This window comes from Alligator sinensis, unplaced genomic scaffold (genome assembly GCF_000455745.1).
Source record: "Alligator sinensis unplaced genomic scaffold, ASM45574v1 scaffold73_1, whole genome shotgun sequence".
Classification (NCBI taxonomy): Eukaryota; Metazoa; Chordata; order Crocodylia; family Alligatoridae; genus Alligator; species Alligator sinensis.
Genome location: NW_005841838.1, coordinates 3639029 through 3657176, shown reverse-complemented (window position 1 = coordinate 3657176; position 18148 = coordinate 3639029). Strand labels below are relative to the sequence as shown.

The 18148-nt window shown below is 40.7% G+C and overlaps 1 protein-coding gene across 1 annotated transcript in view; it reads right to left on the bottom strand.

Annotated features, from left to right (window-relative positions):
* Window positions 1-18148, bottom strand: part of CIITA (class II major histocompatibility complex transactivator) — a 57762-nt gene that overhangs the window by 35352 nt on the left and 4262 nt on the right. The window contains 4 exon segments of the mRNA XM_025203246.1: window positions 2382-2465; window positions 3487-3546; window positions 5758-5886; window positions 7875-8018. Coding sequence (XP_025059031.1) covers window positions 2382-2465; window positions 3487-3546; window positions 5758-5886; window positions 7875-8018 — 417 coding nt within the window.

Below are 18148 nucleotides of genomic sequence, written 5' to 3'. Positions count from 1 at the left end.
GGGGTTGGGGATCCCCTCTTGTTCCCCCCCCCCCTCCCCCAGCCCCCTCTTTTGCCTCTAGTACTTACCAGCTTGGAGTCATTTGCAGCCACTGGGGACTGCCCGAATCTAAGCTCTCCGAATCTTTTCGAAGATTCAGAGAGCTTTGAATTGATTTGGACCTTTAAATTGGTCTCCTGATTGGATTCGGATTTGGAGATTCGACCACCAAATTGGGCTGAATCTCCTCTGAACTGAATCACCACCCGAAGTTTTGCACAGCCCTACTGCTCATCTCCCTGTTCCTGTGGGGAGCCAGGAGCCCTGCAACACTGGGTGGGGGTGGTCCCTGGTGGGAACCAGGAGCTGAGCAGTGCCAGGATTGGGCCCCCTTCTGGTATGGCTGACCAGGTGCAAATTTGATCCCAGTCAGTGTCTACATGAGCCCAACTGTACAGTAACTACTGCACAGTTAATTTAGTACCTGTATTTACAGGTACTAGCTAACTACTCAGCAGACTAATTTTCTGAGTAGTAGTTGCTGCACATGGGTACATGGTGACACTTTACTGCACAGATTAGTCTACTGTGCAGTAAAGTGTCTCATGTAGACACACCCAGTTTCTCTTACTGGTACCTAATTTATGCATTTTAAAATATGATGAGGAGTTAATAGAGACTGGAGAAGAGAAGGCTGAGGAGGGGATTTCAAAACAGGAAAAAGAGTATTGAGATAGACTTTTCTTTGTGGCCTAAGGGGACAGGACTAGGAGCACTAGCTTCAAGTTGCAGCAGAGGATACTTAGGTTGGAAAAACTTTCTATGAGTGTGGTCAAGCACAGGAACAGGCTACCAGGAGAAATTGCACAATTTTCATCCCTGGAAGTTTTCAAGAGCAGGTTAAATGAACACTTGGCTGGGCTGGTTTAGTTAGGGATGATTCTGCCTGGGGCTGAACTAGATGACCTCATGAGGTCCTTTCTGGCCCTACTTTCCCATGAAACTCTGAAGCATAACTCAAGGCATGAAACCCTCTACAGAAAATCGGGGCACAGTCTTTTAGCAGCTACGCATATAGCCATGTGATAGATTAGAAACAGAGGCAGTTTCCGGTTAGTGCAGAACTGTAGGTTTCTTGTTTTATAAATATGAAAGTTTTTCACTAAGCTGACAAGGTTCCTTGGGTGAATTTGATATCTTTTATTAGACCAACCCAAATAGTTGGAGAATAGTTATTAAGCAAGCTTTTGGGTTCAAAAACCCTTTGTCAGGCTAAGGAAGTTTCAGCAGTTGGTGTGTGCTCTTCCTGGATGGAATGACAAGTAAAGAAGCCAGGGGCTGGGCTGGGCTGGGCTGGGGAGTCAGTTGCCAGGCAGATTATAATGTATCAAAAATCCAGTGTCTATATTTAGTCCATGATCTCTAGTATCCAGGAGGTTGATGAAATGGAGTTCATAGGCTCGTCTCTGGGAAGTGTTCTGTAAGTTTCCCTTGAGGATCAGGACTGAGAGATTGGAGGGAGAGTGGCCCTCCTGTGAGAAATGTGCCCCCACCGGTAATTGGGTATTTCTGTCTTTGATAGATTTCCAGTGTGCATTCATTCTGGTGCGCAGTTGTTGTTTGGTCTCTCCTACATATTTTCCATCATAGCATTTGGTGCATTGGATGAGGTATGAACCCATGAACTCCATTTCATCAACCTCCTGGATACTAGAGATCATGGACTAAATATAGACACTGGATTTTTGATACATTATAATCTGCCTGGCAACTGACTCCCCCGCCCAGCCCAGCCCCTGGCTTCTGTACTTTTCATTCCATCCAGGAAGAGCACACACCAACTGCTGAAACTTCCTTAGCCTGACGAAGGGTTTTTGAACTCGAAAGCTTGCTTAATAACTATTCTCCAACCATTTGGGTTGGTCTAATAAAAGATATCAAATTCACCCAAGGAACCTTGTCTGCCTATATCCTTAGACCAGCACGGCTAAAACCTACACCCTTTCACTAAGCTGCACATTTTTATCTCAGTGACCTATGGTTTCTTTGGGTTTTTAAAGGGAATAATGAAGCTAAGAATTCCTTAGGGGCAATTAAATACACCAAAAACACCACTTCAACTTTGATACGCTAGAGCAAAGCAACATAAGGGATGGTAAAACCTACTATGCTTGGAGTCATGCTATAGGACAATAAACCTTCCAATGCATATCAGAGGCAGAATAGACAAGTTCACCTTATGTTTAAGTGGGCATGATGCCCTTGGATTTGGAGTAGATGCTTATACCATCAGGGCATTTGGACCAATAGTTACAGTGATGAGTCTTTAAAAACAAAAGTTTTAACTACTACAGCTTTCTAAGCAAATTGCTCCCCAGTCACACTTTTTTTGTTTCACTTACTTCGTTTATGGCATTTTTGCATCTTGACATCTGTAAATCCCTCTGTGCTTTCAGTGGCCATTTCATCAAAAATGAGGTTTCCTGCTAAACACAGAAAAACAAGCAACTGCCACATTTGAATAAACATGGTTCTCAAACACAGTGTACATGCCAAAGCTAAATTTGAACACTAAAATGCAGAACAAGGGGATTCAAAAAATGTCTTGTTGAACAGTAAAGATGTGGGAAAAATGTAAAACAAATGTGTATCCAAACCTGCACAATATGAAAAGCTCATGGAAATCTGAAATCAGTTTTTACAATATCATGTGGGCTTAGAGTACAAGAGATAATCATAGTCATCACATATTGAAGGGCCTACTTAAATTGAAATGCGTTCCTATGGAGTCTAGTGACTAGCGGAGAAGACTGAAAATCACAGTGCTTGGATTTCATTTCCAGAACATGTCTGATTGATCTGTGAGCTCAGCCTTAAGCAAGTAATGGAATTTGGAACTCAATTTTAGATCCAAAAAAAGATTGGTGTCTTCTTTAGAAAGACTAAAGAATAGTAAACAGATAGTTTCCAAGTGAGAATTGATGGGTTACCTAGTGTCTTACTATGATCTATATGTATTCAAATACAAGTATTGTGAACAATCTTATTTCCTCTGGAGTGAATATAAACTTTCCCATGAACTAATAAATAAAAAGCAAAGCCTCAAATGCACCGAGACTGGACAAAATTTCATTATGAATCTTTAAAGTAGTAATAAAAAGTTACGAGAGATGAATTGTCTCAATTACATGGCTGCATCTCAACACTTTCATAGATAGATCAGAAGTCTGACAACCTGGATTCTATTCTTGACCTGCTGTGCTACCCTGGATAAGGCACTTTTGGGCTTCAGTTTCCCTATGTATAAAGTGAGAATGTAAAGGTCTTTGGATTTAAGGATTAAAAATGCTACATTTGTACCAGCAGAGATTGTTTATGATCTTACTCCATAGTATAAAATGCTAAACAGTTTCTGTGGTTTTCTCCTGAAAATGGAGAACCCTTCCTGGAAGCAAACAGTGCTGCTACAAAGAAAGTGAATCTTTTCCCGCCATGTAATAAACTTACCAAATGTGTCTTCCATCTGCCTCTCCTGTGGATCTTTGAGCACATATTCCGCTAAACCAGCTGACCAGAAGGACAACAGAGCACAATGAGATGGTAAATTTTACATCAGAAAACTATTGTAGATGATTCTCATAAACCATATTACAGAGCTTCACAGGAATTATAAACTTTAAATTAATGTTGCTTATTTAGTAAGTTCAGCATTCAAGTAATACAAAGCACTAGAAAATAGGGAAGTTAAAAAAGGAAATGTCAAGCAGGAAATAGTTATTACTGAACATGTATTTTTCCATATCAACCAAAATCTCTGGTGTATTCAAGGGTGACGGTTCCTCCTGGAGGATGCACAAATTTCATGTAACATTATTGGACTTGTACATGTGAGCAGACATCTCTATTATTTAAAAGCATTATTATTTAGCATTGTCTACAGCAATTCGCTCCTGCAATGGGAAAATATGACTATATGCATTTCAGGGATACTTATTGATAAGCCTGCATTGGAAAGCCACATAACTATTTCACAAGGACTTGAAATAAAAATGCAATCTGTTGGCTGGTCTTACAGCACAGATACGTGCCAGCACTCATAACTGACTGCTCACTTAACCAGCATTATTAACAGGACAAGTGGTTAAGCTCTTGTGGGGTGAATTCTGTTTCCATTAAGACAACTGAAATCTATTACTTTTACTGAGAGTGGGAATTGTCTCTAAGAACCCATATTCATTGAAAAAGTTAATTATAATAATCATACATATATGCACATTAGGTAGAGCTGGCATCATTAATACTAAGGTGCTGGACACAATTGCCACATCACATGATTAGTGATAAGTATACTATATTTCTAGGCAGACAAGGTTCCTTGGGTGAATTTGATATCTTTTATTAGACCAACCCAAATAGTTGGAGAATAGTTATTAAGCAAGCTTTCGGGTTCAAAAACCCTTCGTCAGGCTAAGGAAGTTTCAGCAGTTGGTGTGTGCTCTTCCTGGATGGAATGAAAAGTACAGAAGCCAGGGGCTGGGCTGGGGAGTCAGTTGCCAGGCAGATTATAATGTATCAAAAATCCAATTTTTGATACTAGAGATCATGGACTAAACATAGACATTGGATTTTTGACACATTATAATCTGCCTGGCAACTGACTCCCCAGCCCAGCCCAGCCCCTGGCTTCTTTACTTTTCATTCCATCCAGGAAGAGCACACACCAACTGCTGAAACTTCCTTAGCCTGACGAAGGGTTTTTGAACCCAAAAGCTTGCTTAATAACTATTCTCCAACTATTTGGGTTGGTCTAATAAAAGATATCAAATTCACCCAAGGAACCTTGTCTGCCTATGTCCTTAGACCAACACGGCTACAACCTAAACCCCTACTATATTTCTAGTTTTTTATATTGAAGATTTGTAGCAAGTTTGAGGCAAGGTAAGTGATTGATTATTTTAGGGGAGTTTATTAGAGTAGGTTTTACTAAAGATATTAGATATTAAATTATGATAGTGTTGTAGTGATGTTGTAGCCATGATGGTGGAGGAGATATGCAAGAATCAAGAAATTTTGTGGGTGATATCTTTTATTAGCCTGACTGAATGTGTGTCTGCTTCTCCACCAGAGACCTGAGGAAGAGTACTATGATACTTGAAAGCTTGTCTAAGTCTATCCCAAACATTCAGTTTGGTCCAATAAAAGATATCATCATCCCACAAATAATTCTTGCCTCTTGTATAGACTAAAATCATGTATGGCTGCTTGCAGACATTAAAAAAAAATCCTCAAAATGGAGCTTTACTTTTAACTCGGCTCATTCCTGCGCTGTCCAGTGCATGCCCAGACGAGGCAGTGCATTATGTATGGATCGGGCACTTCAATGGGGTTTTTTTGGCCCTTTTATCTAGTAGCTGATTGAATCAGCTATTAGATAAAAGGGCCAAAAAAACAGGTTGAATCAGCTATTAGATAAAAGGGCCAAAAACCCCCCCAATGAAGCACCCAATCTATATAGATGCTGCTGAGCTGGGTCAAACTAACACTCCGCTTCTTCTGCTAAAGCATGCGCACACGTGTGTGTGTGTGTGTATGTGTGTGTGTGTGTTTAATGTCTGCAAGCAGTCATAATTGTTAAAATGCTAACTCCATTAGACAAAAAAAAGACTGATGTTAGCCTGACCTTACTGTAGAAGTTAAGTAGCAAGGAACCGATACTCCAAGAAAGCAGAAAATAACATTAAAAGCCAACATACCACACCACAAAAAAATATCTCATACCTATTCTAGCATAAGCTTCTCTTGTGTTTGAACAGATATATAATTCTTCCCCACTCTCACTGTTTTCCATTGTATAAAATATATCCAAATTGTTGAACTGATCATGGTTGATGGTGTCAGTTTCAGGATCTAAATTAAAAAGAAGTTAAAATTGGTTGTGAATGACATTATCAGGGAGAAATGGAGAAGGCAGAACAAGTTGAAAGACAGAATTAGTAATTCTTCATGAAGCATTCATTCTGTATTGAGCTTTTCAAAACCCTTTGGTTCACTAGTGGTCAGAGCGGTACACCTATTTGATGACTTGGGCTGGGGGCTTTTAGCCCACTAGTTTACTGTGGGCTGCCACTATTGGGCCACGATGGGATCCAAGCCTTCAACTGATTCTGGGGGACAAAAAATGACAAAAAAAGGGAGTGTTAGTGAGGTCAGAGGGTTAAAATTAATGTACCCTTGGGGGACACCAAACAGAGCATGCCAGCCAGCACCCACCAGCTCTAAAAGGCAGCCAGAGGCTACTGCCCAGTGGTACTCTGCTCGGATGCAGGAACAGAGCAGTCCCAGGAAAAAGGCCCCACAGTCCTCAGGCACCCTCCCGGCCAGAGCCTCCATCCTGGTGAGCCAGATGGCTAGCTTAGTCAGGGCCAGGAGGAGGTTGACCAGGAGGTCCCGGGCCTTGGTGGGGCCATGGATGGGGAGGGCGAAAAGAAACTTGTGTGGGGAAAAGTGTAGCCAGAACCTCAGCAGGAGGTTTTGGAGGAGGAGGTCAGTGTGGTAGAGGTGATTATCTTTTATTAGACCAACTAGACTGTTGCAAAAAAATTTGGTTCACTAAGAACTTAACCAATACTTACTCATTACATAGGAATAGAAACTATAGTTAAAGCTAAAAAAACCTGACCACCATATGTGGAATTATTAAACATGTCTTTTTTTACAATGGTGACAATCAGGCATATGATTAAACAGAATGTCACTGTTATAAGTAAGGATGGGTTCACACTGCATGCTACGGTGTACAGTAGAGATTTATGAATTAGTATTAAATGTGTTACTGCAGGTGCTGGGAGCAGTTTAGATGTAGTAGCATGGGGCTCACATTGGGGTAATTTACCCTGTTTCTCAGCTAAATTAATTTTGGTACCCCAGATAGCTTGGGTATATACACTGCACTGCAGTCTCCAGGGTGGACATATCTCAAGAAGAAAATAAGGTTTTTAGTCCTTCACTCATCCTTCTTTTAGATATTCCTGCATATGTAGGGCTGCATTTGCAAGACAAATTCCTGTAGACTTCAGCACCAATCAGAAATGTACATGGTACAATTCTGGCCCCTTATCTCAGATGAGGCAATAAGCAAGCATGAAATAACTAAGATTTGGGGGCCTGATCTTCTCCCGCTTTGCCCCTGTGCAGGTAATGCCACTAGTATCAAGTGAAAACACTGCCATTCCAATTGATAGGAAATACTGTCAGGTTTTGGTGCTAGGCAGGGAATTCAGGTCCTCTAGGCTAGAGAGCTGCATCTTTCCATCCATTTTTATAAGCTATTATGCTTCTTTCTAAACATGAGATACTAAATCAAAATTATCATAAGCAGTATTTAGGAACTGCTTGCATGGTCTGTGAGTCTTTTGCCCAGTCTCAACATTAAGCAATTTTTTGTGAGCTAGTCATACAATGCACTTAGTAGAAATGCAAAGTCAAACAAATATTGCTGCCCCTCCTATACAGGAAACCCAGGGACCGAGAGCAGTGAGGGCAGGAAGCTTCATGAAGTAAACCAGTACCTTGCCCATGGCGGTTACCCCTGTATGCCAGCACCCACAATCTCACACATACCACTTGTGTGATTTGTATGATACAAGCTGAACTGGAAGTAATAACTTTAGATGTACAATTTTTATCATAGGTTGGGGTCTAGAAATGAAGTACTGTATCTAGATGTACCTATATAGTAATGGAGAATGATCATGTAAGAATGCCATATTTGCATTAACTTTAGCTCAGCTACCATAATGAAGTGTCTTTGTGCAATTGTTTCATTCAAAGGAGACAGTAATGCTTCCTTCCAGCATCTGGATGAACCCCCTTTTCCAATCATATGCATTACCAACCTGTTAAGACCTCACTTTCCTCATTTTCAATTGACTTGGCATCTAACAGGGTATACAGGTGCACTGGATCAATGTCACTGTGCAGCAAATCAAGGAAGCTATTTTCTGTCAAAATTGAAGAATCCATAGTTTGTCTTTTGTTCCCTGAAGCCAAAACACAAAATGATGAACAGGATAATAGAGAACAGTTTTAAAATGGTGACAACTTATCATTAAGCTCATAGCATTCACAAACTAAAGTCAAGTACTGCTGTATACACAAACAAAGATCCTACAGCATTTTGTTTATATTTTGAAAAGGCAAATTGGGAAAGGCATTGAGTGTCTACTACTCGCATTGATTTCAAGATGCTGAGTTCTTAAAATGGAAGGTACAGTAGGACCACCATCCTACCTAGAGGGCTAGTAAATCTTCTCCTGCCCTAACAAGAGACATACACAAGCCATTCACATTTACAATGCTCTCAGATTATTCCAATCAACTTCCCTAACAAAATTCTCATTTTCTTTTCCTGTTTCAAACACATTTGCAAATCCATCCTATTCTATGTGTTCATCATTTTTGTCTAGTGATTTGAAGAGATGTTACCTATCAGTGTTCACAATTTATTTGCTGTAAACCTTTATCATTTATTGTTGTATATTCATTTTTATTACACTGGCTATATTTTGAAAAGTCTGTCAGTGGTAACTTGGGATTAAGATATGTCCCTTCTTGACCTGTTTTTAAAAAAAAATGTCACTAATAGATAAGTTATGAATGATGACATGAAACAATGGCAATGAAATAATAAAGCACAGGATTAGAAAATATCAGTCTTGATCTCTTTGTCTTCATAAAAACTGTCCAATTTAGATTATAGACACTTTCCTGAATTTTACACTGTTAAAAAATTCCTGATGATATAACAATATAAAATAATTTTCTGGCCTCACAGTTTGACAAATGATCTGGGGTCAGAGTGTTTTATCTCGTGGTCACTGGTCTGAATCTAGCCTAGGCTGGTGACCCATGTAATTTACTCTATCAACATGTCAGGAAGCCACTGTGAAATGAATCAGCAGACCTCAGTTCAAACTAGATCCAAAAAGTGAGCACAAATCAGAATCACCACCACTATCAGCTTGGCACTAAATGACCCACTTCTGACAGAATCAGCAGACAGGTCAAAGACTCAGCAGACTTTTTGCCTTTGCTTATTGTGGGAGTATTAAAGATATAGCCTGTGGCCAGATCAGCCCCATAGAGCCACATCATTTACCCCCTGGTGCTGGCCCTGCAAGGGGCCACTCTGGGTGGTCCACCCATCCTGCTTGCCAGATCCAGTGAACACAGCACCTGCTTTAACTGGTCCAGAACATGAGCTGCACATGATGCACACTCCTGTCAGTCTGGGGTAAAAGCTGCACATGGTACCTGCTCTGGTCAGTCCAGGGCAAGCACTGCATGCACCACAGGTCATGCAGTAGGTATGGCATGTAACAGTCCCAGACCAGCCAGGGTAGGTGCAGGATCCAGTATTGGGGCCCATCCTGCTCCATTCATTCAGCCTATGGATCATCCTGTACCATTCTTCTGGCCCATGGGGCCTGATGAGTTTGAAACCCCTGGCCTATGCATTGTACCTATCCCGTGGCCACAGGACTTTAGTTTCTAGGCTGCTACTCCAATACCTTTGACAAACACTAAACTTTAAAACATAGGGCAGCAGTAATAGCTTTTGAATGTAAACTGTCACAAGAGTAGATTGGTATGTCCTTGGAACTGGTATGTTCCCCACTCGTCATACAGGGCTGAGTAACCTATACATTCTACTGTTATTGCTCATTCATCTTTGTGTTAAGTGACTTGTATAGTAGGATATATTGCATTGCAGATAGTTTGAGAATAACAACACAGAGGGTGTGAAAAAAGCAGAAGGCATGAGTGGGTGGGGGACAGGACAGAGGAAGAAGTGGGAAGAAAGGTCTAGTGACAAGGGAAACAATGGTGGTAGAAGAGAGTTTCCTTCTATGATAGTTAGAACTCGTGGTAGAGGTGATATCTTTTATTAGACCAAATAGATATTTGCAAAAAAAAAAATCTTTATTTGCAAGCTTTCGGGCACACTCACCTGTCTTCAGGAAGAGGACAATGCAAAGATTATAAAATTTCTCCTAGGTGGAAATGAAAATTCGTATTTCACAGGAGCGCTGAAGGTGTTGTAAGATCTCCTGGTTGGAAAAGTTCCTTTTGTGCCAATTAGGCTCAGATAAAAGAGCAGTCTATTCACCTCAAAGTTGTCTGAAGGCAAGAAGGATGTTGAATTATGTTTCCTTCTGAGACATAACCATAACATTTTTTGCAAATATCTAGTTGGTCCAATAAAAAATACCACGTCTACCATGAGTTTTGATTCCTTCTGCCTGGAGACCAATATGGCTAATGTCTGTGGCCCTGATTCTGTGATACTGACATTCCATTCCTTATTCTGCTGATGTAACACAAGAGGCCTGGGACAACTGAAAAATAGCCAGGATTTCAGTATGGGGAGTATGGAAGAGGAATCTGTGTATTTTTGTAGTTAGTAGCACCTGATGAAGAGTTTGTGAAAGCAGGCATAAAGAAAGGTTCAGTGCACCATCCCATCTCACTAAGGACCGTGTTGTATGGGACACTTAACATGTGATAAATGCACTTAAAACGCGTTCAAGCAAGAAAATGTGCTAAGTGCTCTTGTATTGTATTGCATTGTACCATATCATATTGTATTGTAGCAAAGTTACACTTTTTCCAGTGAAGAGTATCTCCAGATTGTATTAAATAACAAGTGATGAGCTAATGTTGGTTTGCTCCATGGAGATAAAGTCTTAACCTGGTTCCTGTGTAGTCCCCTTGATGTAATCTTTTTATGTAATTTTTTTATGGTATATCTAGCTTTTGCAAACTATATCTAACTGAATACTTAAGGCAACTTACTGATGCTGGGAGGGGTGTGGTATGTGTGTGTTAAGAGATGCTTGCAGAGCACAGCGTGTGGGATGCAGAGGATTCCTGGAATGCCTCCCTAACACCAGCAGGATAATGTCTCCCTGACACTTGTAAGATAGCAAGAAGTTCAGAAAAAGGTCTCATTATAATGCTAAAAATCACACCCCTGGGCAGGGCAAAAGTATGTTAATGAAACATATATGTATGTAAATGAATTACATGGCTAAAACATAGGTATAGAGACATGCTCAGTAGAGAACGTCTTATGTCAGTGGCTTGTAACCAATCACTGAGCGATACACTTGCAAACATATGTATAAAAGGTACCCAAAGGTAGAAACCGGTGGTGCTTGCTTTGCAAACGATTGCCAAGCACCCCTCTCTGCGCAGACTGGAAACAATAAAGATTAAGTTGGATCCTCCACCCCTGTGTGTTCATTGGCAATAGAGCACCGGGCACGAACTCACACTGTCCGTTGGGGACAACACCCTGGCTGAGACCAACAATTAGTTGATTATTGGTCCCAGCCCTAGGACTGCCCCAGAGTCTCCAGCTGGTTCTGGTGCAGTGCAGTAGGATCCAGTAACTGAAGTAGAACATATGCAGCTTATGCCACAGTATAGTAAGAAAGCATTATGGTGAGACTGCTCACAATATGTTCTACGTTTAACATGTGTCACATGTCACATGTGACAGGGCCCTAAGATACTACAGAGAAAGGCAGCTACAATGTGGTTCAGTATAAAACCACTCAAAAGAGAAGTATTTTAAGCAACTTTAAAGCCAAATGTCTTGTGTCTTCCCACCATATTTGAACTTTGAAAAGCAAGTAGAAATGTTATAAACTATTAGCAGTTCCCTACAGAGCCTAGTATGTGATAGAGCCATGGGTAACACCGCATGAGTAGCCTAGCAGCCCTGTGGCCAATAGCCATGTCCTCCCTGCCTCCTGCTGCAGAAGTCAGCAGAACTGAACTGAGTGTACATAGGTTGGTAGGCTAAACATGTGCAAAGGACTCTTTATGTTACGTGTCTCTTTAGAAACACTATAAAGCTTTTGAAATTAATATCTGACCCAACACAGACTAACTGAAAGTGGAGAGTAAACTGAACTTTCATGTGAAACAGGAACAAGACAGAGGGTTAGAAAATAGAGCTTGTACTTTGTTGTTACAGTAAAAGCCACATGCTATTTCTTCTGCTGAATTAACCTATTGCTAAACAGAGTTTTTCAGGACTTCACAGTGAGGAGAAGCCCAGCATGTGTGGGTGGGGACAGTGGGGACCAAACAACAGGAAAGTTAAAATGAAGCACAAGAGGAGCCAAAAGCCTGTAAAGGAAGAGGAAGTGGATTTTCAAGACACTGCTCAAGAGAACAGATTAACAGCTATGTGGACCAGATCTCAAACAACTGGAGGTACTTAGCCTTTGAGGGAAAGCTGAGCTAAGCTTTTGGTAAATCATATGCACATATGCAGGCCTTTGGCCATTTAATGCTTTCTTCTGAGTGCCACATTCCTGCCAATAATTTGAACTATACACCAGAGTCTCATGTTGCCATTATTCCAGACTTCTCATGTTGTCAGAACATTAAGGGAAAATGTGTGGTGTTGAAATAGCAAAACTACAAACTAAAGTCTTGCGGCCACAGGACAGATACAGTATAATAGGCAGAGGAAATACCAGTTTCCAGACTCTGCCCTGCAATGTACATCAGCGGCATCCTATGAGGAAATATGGAGGGTGGGGGGGCAAAATTCAGAGCATAATTCTGCCTTTTAGTCTGCAGAGTCTTGTTAAACTGTGTGTTAACAGTTTATTAAATGGATGTGTCCCTTTCTTGCAGGTTTTTTGGTAATCAGATGGGTTTTACCTTTAATAGTCTAAAGTGTGTCTATCACTTCAACTACACAAGGTTCTTTGGGTAAATGTGATATTGTTTATTAGACCAACTAAATAGTTGGAAAAATTGTTCTTTGCAAGCTTTCAGGCATAGACACCCTTCTTCAGGCATTGGAGAGAGTCTGCTGTTGGTTTGGGTGCTGTCCTGTATAGATTAGAAGCCAATATGCAAAATGCAGGTCTGTGAAAATGCAATATATCACTTCAATATATATACAATATATCACTTACTACAGTCTGTTACACATTCACATTTAGTGATATATGCAATATATCAAGTCAATATATTTCAGTGATGGATGGTTATGTTCGTCACAAGAATTACTCAGCATCTGACAGTCCTAATTTGAATGCTAGTCAATTAAGTTGGATTTTTTACTTTTAGCAGCCCTTTGAATGAAATAAACTGTAGTAATGCTTAAGACTCAAAACAGTTTAGCGTGTATCCAAATGAAAAAAAAGATTAAAAAACACCACAGACACTTGGTCCACACTATTTCTGGGCTCTAATACATACACTGATTGTGTTGGATCAGAGACCTGGTGAAGAATGTCTTGTATTAGAAAGCTGGTCTGACTTGATCCCAACTACATAGTTGGTTCCATAAAAGATATCACTGTAAAAAATCCTTGCCTCTCACATGTGTTTGATCAATACATGCGATTGTGCAAACTCCGTCTATTTGCAGTACTTTTATAACTAATCACAAGAAACACAAATCACATTCTAAAAATGCCCTTTTAACTTTCAGAATTTCATATACACTTTTGGAAAGTGACTGGCTGGCAATACATAATGGAGAGCACAGAGAGCATTGGAAGACCCCTTCCCATTCTGGGTAGTACTGCCGGTTGGGTTGGTAATCCCTAAGGAAGAGGAGTGAAGGTGATCTTAGCCAAAGACTTCTCCTTATCCTGCCAAATTCTCCTTTAGACATGTATAGAGTTATGTATATTTATGTTTTGTTTCTTTAATAACTTCTGTGCAGGTCTCCTTGTATTACAATGCCTACCTTAGCTCAGGCAGAAAAACTCAGAAGTTTTTCCCCAAAGTCAAAGTCACTGAAGCATCTCCAGAAAGCATGTTGGGCTCTGGTCTCTTGCTCCATCTGTTACATCACTATTAGTCCAGATTTTTATGTTAGAATAATAAAAAGAAAATGTGGGGGGTTCCACAGGCAAGTCAGAACCGAGAACCTGGAGCCTCTTAGCAGGAGCCCATATTACAGTTTAAAGGTGCTCTCCCAGCCAAGCAGAAATTTAGTCTCCTCAACAGAGAAAACAGAAGCCTTAATTTCCTCAACCTGCACATCAGCCAACATGGAAATAGGCCAACATCCAAAATTTCATCCTAACTTCATCCAAACTGCTGATGTCATTTTCATTTTTTTCATCAATTATTAACTTTTATTAACTTTCACACAAAGGCAGAAAAATTTGCACACAGAATATCACACACATACACAAATATGCACCTGTGAAAGGAGTTGCATACAATTTTACATCAGGTGAAATAAGTTAATACAAAACTGAAGCTAATACAAATACAAAACTAAGTAACCAGGATCCCATCCAAAGCAAATAAGGCAATAGCAATCAGAATACCAAGTTATTCTCTTTCCAAAATCCAGACACCTTGCCCCAGACATGCAGCAGCCGTAAACGCAAGACTTACAGAGAAAACTGACCTGCAGAAACTGGTCTGTTCCTATTTCCTCACTGCTCTGTTTTTCAGGTGCAAAATCTGGGGTTGCTACTGCTAGCTAGTTCTTATGGACACTGACAGCAAATCATTAACGGCAGAACGGAAAGATCTAGGTGGGGGAATCCCAAAAGAGAAAAGTAAGAGGAAGTCCCTTCTAACAGTCAGAGCCTGAGAAGAGCTGAGACCCTCTGCAAATTTTCCCTGACCTCTTCTACCTTCCTCAAAAAATCTTTCAATGTATTATACAATGAAGCATTAGATAATCTCTGAGCTCTAATACAGGCTCTTAATGGGAGGAAAGAAATGCCATTGATTCCCAAAAATCTTCCTAAGCAGCTTCCCATGAAGAGTCCAGTTACAATTCTATTCAGCTCAACTCTGCCCCAAAAGCACATGTTTTAAATACTACATCAACAAAAATAAAGTAAGATCGGAGGACCCTCCTTACCTCACAGCTCAACATGTATTCACATATCGTGGCAACTGGAAGTGAAAGTATTTGTACCAGGATCTGTGCCAAATTCATTTGCTTTGAGTTTTTTCATGCATGCGTCTTGTGCTAATACAAGCTTGTACAAGCACACTATGACAGGTGTTAGACACTGTTATGTCGCACTGATATTTGTTGTAAACAGAACTTTTATTAACTGGCAGTCACATCAGTTGGAACATTGTACTCTACCTACCAAATCCCAGGCTGAATCACAGCCAATGGAAGGGCGCAAAAAAAAGGTTGCGGGGAGGAGTTGAGTCTGAGGAATACAATCATCTTGGAATCTAGTTACTATTAACATTAAAGTGCTTTCAGGATGCAGTGGCCCATAACTTCCCCTGCCTGTCTGTGCTTTTGTTTTCCTATTTCCTGTGGGGTTTTTTTGTTTGTTTTGCAATATGAAAGACCCATACAATAAGAAACTAAATATGGAGGAAAAAAAGGGAAATGCATCTTACTTAAATTGTCATCAAACATACAAACATTCCTTCTACTATTGTAACACAAGCAGTAAATTATAACAAATGCTCAGGTGAGAAATGTTGGTTGGAGCCATGTTGGTCTAAGAACATAGGCAGACAAAGTTCTTTGGGTTGATGTGACATCTTTTATTAGACCAACTAAATAGTTGGAAAAAGTATTCTTTGGAGGCCTTCGGGCACAAATGCCTTTCTTCAGGCATAGAGAAATTCTGTTGGTGTTTGTGTTGCTTTCCTGGGTAGAATAGAAACCAAAATGCAAAATGCAGGTCTGTTAAAGTGCAAATGTGTAGCAGTAAGGTTCAAAAGGAATGGGAGATAATAAGTGTGAAAAGGTAGTTGTGGGTGGAGGTGACAAAATGTAGTTGGTAAAATGCAGACAGTTTACCTGGGGTTATCACATGGCAGGCAAGTTACAATGTGCCATAAATCCAATGTCTATATTTAGTCCATGATTTTTAGTATCCAGTAGATTTATGAAGTGAAGTTGGTAGGCTTGTCTACAAAAGATGTTTTGTAAATTCTCTTTGAGGATTAGAATGGAGAGACTGGAGAGAGAGTGGTTGTCTTGTGAGAAGTGTGCACCCACAAGTAATTGGGGATTTTTGTCTTTGATAGATTTTTGGTGTGCGTTCATTCTGTTATGCAGTTGTTGTTTGTTTTCTCCGACATATTTTCCATCAGGGTATTTAGTGCACTGGATGACATATATCACATTTCTGGAGGTGCAGGTGTAAGAGCCAGCAATGGTGATGGTTCTGCTGCAGGGTGTGGTTATTGTGGGAGTGGTGGAGAGTTGCTGGTAGGTTTTAAATGTTTTGTCCTGGCATGGTCTGGATCAGGGGCGGGCAGTTATTTTGGGGGGAGGGCCGGTTTCTTGGAGGGCCGTTTACTGAGTTCTGGCAAGCCATTGAGGGCCACATGACAGACAGCCCAGGGCAGATAAATATTCATTTTCTAAATTTTGTAGGGGCCCTGCGGGCCGGATAGAATGGTTTGGTGGGCTGCATCTGGCCCGCAGGCCGCATTTTACCCACCCCTGGTCTGGATCCACTTGGTGTGTTTTGGGCCATAGGAAGTTTGCTTCTGGTGATGAGGTTGGCAAGGTTCAGTGTTTGTTTAAAGACTAGGATGGATCATTCTGGAAAGATCTCTAAGAATTGGGTCTGTTTCTAGTGTGGGTTGCGGTTGTTTGAGGATTTTCCATATAGGTTCCAGGGAAGAATAGTAGCTCATAAGTAATGGTGCGTGATTTATAGGGATTTTCTTTTTGTACTGCAGCAGTTTTTCATGTGGTATCTGGGTGGCTCTTTCAAAAGTATGACCTCTCTCTTTGGAGAAGTGTCCTTGTTGTGTGAAAGCTCTTTTGAGATTTGTGAGGTGAAGATTGTGGGTATTCTCCTCAGTGCAAATTCAGTGGTATTGAATGGCTTGGCTGAATATTACAGCTTTCTTAGTGCGTTTAGGTTGACTGCTGGTTCTATGTATATATGTATGCTGGTCTGTGGGTTTCTTGTATATGGGTGTTTATATTTCACCGTTCTGGATAAAAAGGAAATGTTGATGCTGGACTATTCAAGAGAGAGTCTGATTGATGGGTGATAGTTCTAGAATTTGTGATGGAAATTCAGGCCATGGACACAGCTATGGATACCAATATGGCCCCACAATACACCAACCTTTTTATGGCCTACCTGAAAGAATTCCTCAAGAACTGTACCATGCTATACCTAAGATATATAGATGACATCTTCATCATTTGGACTGAACACCTGAAGTCTCTGATTGATTCCATCACAAATTCAATAACCATTGCCCACCAATCAGACTCTCTCTTGAATACTCCAGCACCAACATTTCCTTTTTAGGCACTATGATCAATATCCAGAATGGTAAAATACAAACCACCATATAAAAGAAAATCTATCACACTGAAAATCTATCAAAGACAAAAATCCCCAATTACCTGTGGGTGCACACTTTTCACAAGATAACCACTCTCTCTCCAATCTCTCAGTTCTAATACTCAAAGGGAATTTACAAAACACCTTTCGTAGACAAGCCTATGAACTTCACTTCATAAATCTACTGGATACAAAAAATCATGGACTAAATATAGACATTGGATTTATGGCACATTATAACTTGCTTGCCATCTAATAACCCCAGGTAAACTGTCTACCATTTACCAGCTACATTTTATCACCTTCTCTCCCTTCCCTCCTTCCAACTATCTTTTCACACTTATTGTCTCCCATTCCCTTTGAACCTTACTGCCACACATTGCCACACAGACCTGCATTTTGCATTTTCATAGATTTCATAGACATTAGGGCTGGAAGGGAACTCGGAAGATCATCGAGTCCAGCCCCCTGCCCCAGGGGCAGGAAGTCAGCTGGGGTCATAGGATCCCAGAAAGTTAAACATCCAGATTTATCTAGAAGGTGTTCAAAGTAGGTGCTTGAACTACCTCTAATGCCAGGTTATTCCAGACCTTGGGGGCTCAGGCAGTAAAGAAGTTCTTCCTTATGTCCAGCCTGAAACAGTCTAGGAAGAATTTATAACTGTTAGACCTTGTCATCGCTTGGGGTGCTCTGGTGAACAAACGTTCCCCCAGATCCTGGTGAACACCCCTTATAAACTTATCGGTGGCCATCAGATCACCCCTGAACCTGTGCTTTTCCAGGCTGAAGAGTCCCATAGCTCTCAGCCTGTCGTCATA